Source organism: Andrographis paniculata, unplaced genomic scaffold (genome assembly GCF_009805555.1).
Source record: "Andrographis paniculata isolate CXL003 unplaced genomic scaffold, ASM980555v1 Contig49END, whole genome shotgun sequence".
In the NCBI taxonomy this organism is placed as follows: domain Eukaryota; kingdom Viridiplantae; phylum Streptophyta; class Magnoliopsida; order Lamiales; family Acanthaceae; genus Andrographis; species Andrographis paniculata.
In genome coordinates this window covers 1,911,195-1,919,904 of record NW_026137583.1, presented here as the reverse complement: position 1 = coordinate 1,919,904, position 8,710 = coordinate 1,911,195, and the positions used below count along the sequence as shown (strand labels likewise).

The window sequence follows — 8,710 nt, the reverse complement described above, 5'->3', positions numbered from 1 at the left end:
TCCGTCCCAAATACCATGTCCACGTTGTTGTTTCTATCCGTCACACATACCATGTCACTTTCCTTTTTTGGAAAATGATTACACACTTTAATCTCATTTTAAATTTTATTTGTTTTAATTTTAATTAAACTAATTAGTTATCTTAATCTTAATTTATAATTATTTATATTATAAGATAATTATTTTTACTAATATCTACTAATTACACCCATCCTAAAATACCGTGTCTACAGTGTAGCAGACACGGTATCTGGTTAAAATTTATGTTCAAACCAAATGAACTTGTTTTTACTACTACAGACAGCAAAAACAAATTAATTAGCTGAAAACAATTCAGCTTATTACAACATAAATATATATATATATATATACATACATGTATGTATATCCTCCTCGAGCACCATCCCAATTCCAATTTCAATTCCCCAACGGTCTATTACTACTATTATTATTATTATTATTATAAATATTTATTATAATTATAGATGGAGAGCGTAGTATAATTCTCATTATTAATATAATAATTTGATATTCATATATTATTAATTTGTCTTGTTGTGTATTGTCTCATATATAATGCATTCGCTTTACACCTTCCTTCACCTCCACTCTTACTACTGCCTACTGGTACTGCCACGCCCATTCTTCTCTTTCCACCCACCCCCGACTAAATAATACTCCCTCCGTCCAGATACCGTGTCCACGTAGTTATTTCTGTCCGTCTCATATACCGTGTCATTTTTTTTTTTTGGAAAATGATTACACATTTTAATCTCATTTTAAATTTTTTAATTTATTTATTTTTTAATTTTAATTAAACTAATTAGTTATCTTAATCTTAATTTATAATTATTTATATTATAGAATAATTATTTTCACTAATACATTCTTAATTATTTACTAATTATACTTCTCCTAAAATACCGTGTCTACAGTGTAGCAGACACGGTATCGGGACGGAGGGAGTAATAATTAGTTTAATTAAAATTAAAAAAATTTAAAATGAGATTAAGATGTTTAATCATTTTCAGAAAAAAAAGAAAGTGACATGAAATGTGGGACGGATATAAACGACAATATAGATATGATAACTGAGACGGAGAGAGTAATAATAATAATAACCAGGGTTTTGTTCTTTTAATTTGGCATATTCTTTTCTTTTAGTTTCTTACATGTTATTAATATTATGTCATATTATATACATGTATATTTTTTATAACACATAATTAAATCACAAAATGAGATATATTTTCTATACTTTCTTCATCTCCTTAATTAATTCTTCTAATTCTCTTTTGATGTACTTTTTATCACTGATTAGGGAAACATAATTACATTGTATGTATATTTTCAGACCGGATTCTCTGTCTCATTAACACACCTTATCCCCTTATCCAGTTATCCCTACGGTATATACATTATGTGTATATATTATATATAGATGTATGTATATATATATTATGTGTGTGGAAATATAGAGATAAAATTTATTTTGAGACAGAGAATTCCATACGTATGTTCTACATTATTCGTTGAAAAAGCTTCCCCTCAATCTATTCAACTGCTTTTTTCTTTTATCAAATAATCTATCTTTAATCCTTCTTTTACGTACCTTTATATATATATATATATTTATATGTGTGAGTATGTTAATTAATTTATTTTATTTATCTGGAAATTTCACTACTTTTCCACATTTTTTAAAGTAATGTAACGGAATAATCAAATTTGTTTTTATAAATTACAATATAAAATCTAACTTGTTAGTACAATAAAGATGTACTTTACTACTAATATGGTTCTTGTGATAAAATTCTATTATAGTAAATACTCCATATTTTGACTAACGTTAAGTGGAAGAATGAAGATGACTTTTTTTTTTTATTTATGATATTTGCTTTTATAGTTTTTGTTCTTGTAAATTGCAGAAAGTCTCAAACCTTTTTTGGAGTCTGAGCGAAAATAAATTATAAATTTTTATAAACATATGATTAAAATGTATTTTTAACAAGAGGTTGAACGTCACAGTATGAATAATGTCAATTTGAGAAAAGAAGATGAAAAACGGTCTATCCGGAAATTCGAAAAGCGAGAACGACTGAAGGAGGGTGAAAGAGATAAAAGAGAAGGTGAGATGAGTTTGGTCTGAGTTGGTAGGCGCAATGCGACAAAATGTGAGGTAAAGAAGTGTAGACAACGATTAAATTTGAAAAGATAAGATGAGACGTGGTTAGGAAAAAAAAGAGAAAAAAAATATATGATTAAAGTTTAAAAAATAATTTTAATAATAATTGATAATATTTTAAAATATGAATCATCTATTAATTAGGGTTCTGAGCAATTGCTCACCTTACTCCTCCTATAAGCAACCCCTTGGTAAATTGTATGTTAAATATTTTATTTTATACAAGTTGTTGAGATATTTTAGATATTCAGATTTAGATTTAGTAGATTTATGTCTAGATTTGATCTTATTCATAGATTAGATTATTTAGATTTGAATCTATCGAGAGTCTGTTTTGTATTACCTATATACAGAGGCTCTTTATTTTGATAATAACAAGACAATCTCATTATTTTCCCCAAAACTTTCTAACAGAAATAACTAGAGTTGTTTGTGATTTTATTTGTTGAAGTGTATGATCATTTTTTATTTTTTATCTTTTGCTCTAAATCTATAATCATACACTGGTTATCATTTTTGGTATATATATGTATGTATGAATCGAACAAAAGTATATAATGTACTTTCTCCGTCCTAGATAAGATGGACGCATTACTATTGATACAAAAATTTAAGTAACTTATAATTAATAAGTGTATTAGTAAAAATAATTATAGATTAAAATTAAGATAACTAAATAGTTTAATTGAGATTGAAAAAATTTTAAATTTTAAAATATGATTAAAATGTATAATCAATTTTTCAAAAAAAAAAGACAAATTATGTGGGACGGATAAAAATAGACAATATGGACAAATTATATAGGAGGGAAAGAGTATTATAGCTAACGTCTAAAACTAGAAATCGCAAGAATATAATCTAACAAATAAAAAAGGCAATTAATTTGTGAGAGAAGGGAAATGCAGAATGAACACGAAATGGGAAACATCAGACATGGCTGCTCAAGGCATCACGTAATTATATTCTCATAATAATTATCAGGGAAAAAAAAAAAAAAACATAATAATCATGATAAATAGATACATTTGTATTTCTCTTTTTGGGTGTTTTGTTTCTGGGCTTTATTTTTAATGGCAATAATTGTTGAATGCCATGGGTGTGTTTCTTTAGCCCAAATAATTCAGTATTTTATTATTTGGTCTTTGTATTTTTTTAAAAAATATATATATATTTTTTTATAAATATTCCATCAAATGTTATTTTGATATTAAATTCCAATTAATTTTTTTTTTCAAATTAGTCAAAAGAAACATACCTGGACCGTCAGTCCATAATACTTGTTGTAAATTAGTAGTAAATATATGATAATAGTTAAATATTAATTTGTTAATCTTATCCAAATTAGTAACAAGTAAACTGAAAAATATTAAAAATGATATTTATTTTGTTATTCACTTTTCTTTTTGTTTTTTATTTTTAGTTGTTATAAAAATTATTTTTGTTCTTTAAGTAAAAAAACAAAATATTACTCATTCTGACCAAATTCAAAGTATTATTTTTACCCCGTACCATTATAAAATATATATATATATTTTATTTTAGAAAAAGCATCATAAAACAAAATTTTCAAAACTTTTTAAATATTTCCATTAACCAATTAAATTATACTTATTTTATTTATTTATTTTGACAGGGTGAGTATCTTTTTTCTTTATTATAAAAGAAAAAAAAATATTTTTACAAAAACCCACTTTTCTATAACTTATGGGGTGAAATGAACATAAATATCAATGGCGAAGCAAGTAGTTAAAAAATACTCCTATAATAAAATTGTACTTACTTTGTCCGCTACTGAATTTTCTATTTTTCATTTTAATTAGTTAAATCAAAATTTTTATTTTTTTTAGGAAAAAGTAACTCCTATTTCACTTTATGCAAAAATTAAATAAAACTTTTAAAGCACACTATTAGACATCTAACAAATACTAATTTATTTTAATTTGTATGAAAAATTAATAAAAAAATAACTAATAAATAGAAAAGTACAATAAGAAAATAAATAGAATGGAGAAATTCAAATAGAGGGTTGAAGAATGAAGACTAATAAATTCCTGTGCAGCGAATGAATGGAGAACTTGTACCTCAAGGCACTTATTCCAAGGCCTACTATCTCAAAATGGGCACCCTCTCACCCCCTCTTTCTTCCTTGCTTTTGGCATCTTTACTGTTTCTATCATATACATACATGATACATACATATATATATATATACACACACATATGTATACAATATGAAAAGAAGAAAAGGTTGATGAAATTATAGCAGATGTGAGGAAAAGTGAGTTGTTACATGATTTCCATTTGGAGGGCCCTACGCTACTCTTGATCTTCTTCCCTTGTAAAATCCCAAAGCTGTGTGTATGTGTTTTTCGAGCTGAAGAGATTTTAGAATCAAGGCAGGCAGGCAGGCACCCCACCCCACCCTTGTGTTTGTTGTTCGTCTATTTGAAGAATTAATTTCTTCCTCCAAAGGAGAAATTGAAGATCAGTTAGGGTTAGTGTCCGGAAAATGTAACTTAGCAGCTGGATTGATTGCGTGTTAGAATATTTTTCCTGCATTGGTGATTCTTTAGTTTCGAAGAATGCAGGATTTCTTCTTCTTTACTCAGAAGTTTTTTTGTTTGTAATTTTATCAGTTAGTTAAGTTACTCTGTTTGGCCACCAGAAAGTTTTTTGAGTGTTAATCGGTCTTGCAGCGATAAAGCAAAGTCATCACCATACAGTATGTTAAAATGCGTATGCCATTTTAGTTTCTTCTTTTGAAGCAGCTTGCTGCGATCGATCGATGCACGCACTTATTCTTTGCGTGAGCGAAACGAGTGCACTTACTTGTTATGCTTTACTTGCTAGATTCAATTTATCAATGCTTGCTTTTGGTTGATGGAGGAAACTTGACTGCTCTTACAAGGACAATCCATTTTTCTCGCATTCTTTCACGTTTGCATAAGTTATCCAGTTCTAGGGATTATTGGAAACGGAATCTTAAGATAATGTCAAGATATATATGCCGTGACCGAAGAACAAATCGAAGGTCGAATTTGTTGTTATCAGTTGTGATGGGAACAATTGGTTGTTGTGGACTGTAGGATGGGCGAGCAGCGTGCAAGTGCTGCTGCAATGCCGGAAGAAAGGGAGAATGGATCGTCGCAAAGTGGAGCTGCCGCCATGCCAGAGCAGAAGACTGCCAAGCTTTCTGCTAGAAAGAAGAAAGCCTTGCGAGCTCGCTATGCATACGCTGTTATCTTTCTGCTGACGAATGTTATTGCTTGGCTGTTCCGGGATTACGGCGAGAGGATTCTCCCAATGCTGCCTTGTAAGTTTGCCTATTATCTAGAAATTAGTTTCTCTGTTTTGTAGTCGAACTATATATTTACTCCATGGATGTTCTTACAGATTCGAAGGCCTGTGGAGCAGAGGAGAGAGAGTGCTACCATACGATGGGGGTGCTTCGTGTTAGTTTAGGATGCTTTGTATCCTTATTTCTTGGAAGCTAATTCTAACCATTCTTTGTTTACTCCACGACATGAATGTTAGAAGTAGAGGTTTCCCTTAACGTGCAATGATGATGATGATGATGATGAAGATATTCTTCTTGATCATGTGCCTAACAACATGTAACACGAGAAAATTAGATGAAGTTCGGAACACTTGGCATTCGGGATGGTGGGCTCCGAAGATCGTTATGCTGCTCATCTCATTCGTGATCCCATTTTTCATCCCGACTGATTACATTCAGCTTTACGGTAATACTTACAAATAGAAAGAACTTTTAAATGAAGTGGATGATGTTGCTGGAATTGACGAAAAAGCAATTGTTTTTTCAGGTGAACTTGCTCGAGTTGGTGCGGGGTAAGTTTTTGTTTCGTACACATGTTTGTTGTCGTCGTAATAGAATTGAGGGTACAATGCTATATAAGTGATGCAGCGCAGGGTGTTTTTGATTCTTCAGCTCATAAGTGTAATCGAATTCATCACCTGGTGGAATAACTACTGGATGTCTGATGACAAGAACAAAATGAGGTACACTTTCACATTATTCGAATCCTGTTAAAACCAACCTCTATGACCATGACAATCTTAGCTTGTAATGGAACTTAATTTGGGCTGTTTGATAGCTGCTCGATAGGGCTGTTCATGTCAACGGTATTTTATATCGGTTCGGTTGGTGGCATTGTGGCGATGTATGTTCTTTACGCTCCTAAAGTGTCGTGCTCGCTCAACATATTCTTCATTTCGTGGACTGGTGTTCTGCTGGTTGTGATGATGGTTATATCGTTGCACTCCAAGGTAAACAGAGGGCTGCTGTCTTCAGGGATTATGGCTTCTTACATAGTGTTCCTCTGCTGGTCCGCCATTCGGAGGTATACTATACACAATTCGACCATACATACAAAACATACATTGATCGGATGATGAGTTGATTAATGAATGACAGCGAGCCGGCAAGCGACAAATGCAGCCCTCAGAAAGGGGAGAAGGAACACCATGGTGGTTGGTCCACTGTAGTCGTAAGCATTTGAATTTGAATTTGGATTTGAATTTGAATTTGAATTTGGTGTTGATGGTGATGTGGATGACAGGGTTTCATCATTGCTGTATGTGCCATTGTAATAGCGACCTTCTCCACAGGAATCGACTCTCAGTCGTTTCAGGTACGAAGAAGATTGATACTTCAATATTGATCTGATTATAAGAAAAAAGGAAATTTAAAGAGCAAGTGAATCAAACACAGTTTTCCATTCCATTCCATTACAGTTTGGTAAGTCTCCAGAATCAGAATCAGAATCAGAATCAGAATCAGTAGAAGAAGAGAAGGGGGAGGTGCCGCCGTACAGCTATGCATTCTTCCATGTGGTTTTCTCTTTGGGGGCTATGTACTTCGCCATGCTCTTCATCAGCTGGAACTTAGGGACCTTTACTCCAAAGTAACATTTCTATTCAATAATCTTTCGCCTATTATGGCTAAATTGCACAAAATTTACACGTGATTTTACAAAATTGCGTCTGCCGTACTTCTAAAATTGCATCAAACTCTGTCGTAGTTTCATAAAGTCCGTGTCTAATGTCTAACCCCTCGGCAGTCTTTATTTAAAGATATAAACTATAAATAAGAAAAATAAATATATTTGTAATTTTAGAAATTTAGAAATTGAAATTGGCAGTTTAAATACAGTTAAATAAAAACTGCCGAGAGGTTAGGCCAAAGTTTATGAAAGCACGACAGAGTTTGACGCATGTAGTAAATTTGGCGTAATTTCAAGAAATCACGTGTAGATTTGATGCAATTTAGCCAATTTATTATTAACATTTAACAATTCTCATATATTATACTCCCTCCGTCCCACATTGGATGTCTCGGTCGCTGTAGATACGATAATTTAGGATAAATATAATTAGTAGATAATTCAGAATGTATTAACGAAAATAATTATTTTATAATATAAATAATCATATATTAAAGATAATTAATTAAATTAATTAAAATTAAAAAATTTAAAATTAGATTAAAATATAGAATTATTTTTTTAAAAAAGAAAGGAATATGGGATGTGGAACGGAGGGATATTATATAACATATATATACTGAATAATGAATGAATGGAGTGGATAACTATCATCTATTTACTTACTTACCCTCGTCCTCTCTTCTCTGCTTCTAACCATAACAAATATATATGATTGTTATTATTATTATTTAAACCAAACCTTGTTTGAATGTATGTACGTATGTTTGTAATGACAAATTAATTAATAAATAATTAAGCAGGTGGAGCATCGATGTGGGGTGGGCTAGCACGTGGGTCAAGATTGTCAACGAGTGGTTTGCAGCCACAATCTACTGTAAGTTTAATACTCCAACTCCCTCCTCTCCTTTATTATTAAATTCAAATTTATAATTATAATTTTATCCTATCTCTCACGACAAACAACCCATTTGGGTGCTTTTGGTTTAGTATTGCACAAAACCCTCCCTATTTTTGCATTTATTTTAATTTCCTAAAAAAAATGTTGGATTTAAATAAAATGTGATGGATTTATATATTATGTTAATTGGCATGCAGTGTGGAAACTGATATTCCCAGTGATAAAGCAAACCAAAGTGATGAACCATGAAGGCACTACAGAGCAAGTTTAGTCATACAGACAGACATATCTCATCATACAGCTGTGCTTTTAGAATATCATTACTATAAACATGTTCTGACGTACCATGATTTTGTTCTTGCCATGTAAATTGAAATGTAGCAATATATATATATATATATAGACACACACACACACAAACGCGACGGAACTAGCAGTAAAAATTCGGAGTGACAAAATCAATTCTTTTTTAATTCATAGTGCACCCTGGCAATAAAAAAAAATAAAAAATTAAATGTCTTAGAAAAAAATTCAACAAAATTATATAAAATTTAATATTTTTTTTAGTATAAAAAATAAAATTTAAAGACTAAAAGTATAAATTAACAAACGAATAAAATTTTTATGATTTTTTACATTACATAATAGAAAAATTAGGAG

The 8,710-nt window shown here is 30.6% G+C and overlaps 1 protein-coding gene across 3 annotated transcripts; it reads left to right on the top strand.

Moving 5' to 3' along the window:
• Nucleotides 1-4,301: 4,301 nt before the first annotated feature.
• Nucleotides 4,302-8,501, top strand: LOC127252786 (uncharacterized). Of its 3 annotated transcripts, none has more exons than XM_051277102.1 (12): nt 4,302-4,589; nt 5,272-5,498; nt 5,579-5,655; nt 5,769-5,928; nt 6,010-6,034; nt 6,116-6,205; nt 6,301-6,546; nt 6,621-6,693; nt 6,766-6,837; nt 6,941-7,110; nt 7,950-8,026; nt 8,248-8,501. In XM_051277102.1, exons 2-12 carry the CDS (start codon nt 5,273-5,275, stop codon nt 8,319-8,321), a joined length of 1,290 nt encoding a protein of 429 aa, XP_051133059.1. In that variant the 5' UTR covers nt 4,302-4,589; nt 5,272; the 3' UTR covers nt 8,322-8,501. The 3 variants fall into 3 exon arrangements, with proteins under 3 accessions (XP_051133059.1, XP_051133058.1, XP_051133060.1); XM_051277101.1 differs by having other exon boundaries at nt 4,302-4,679; XM_051277103.1 differs by having other exon boundaries at nt 4,312-4,679; nt 7,953-8,026.
• The last annotated feature ends 209 nt before the right edge of the window (nt 8,502-8,710 follow it).

Excerpts from the sequence above, each read along its gene's own strand:
- LOC127252786 (XM_051277102.1), top strand. The coding sequence starts at position 5,273 with ATGGGCGAGCAGCGTGCAAGTGCTGCTGCAATGCCGGAAGAAAGGGAG. Across the intron at positions 5,499-5,578 it reads GATTCTCCCAATGCTGCCTT|ATTCGAAGGCCTGTGGAGCA; the intron begins GTAAGTTTGCCT and ends ATGTTCTTACAG. Across the intron at positions 5,929-6,009 it reads TGATTACATTCAGCTTTACG|GTGAACTTGCTCGAGTTGGT; the intron begins GTAATACTTACA and ends TTGTTTTTTCAG.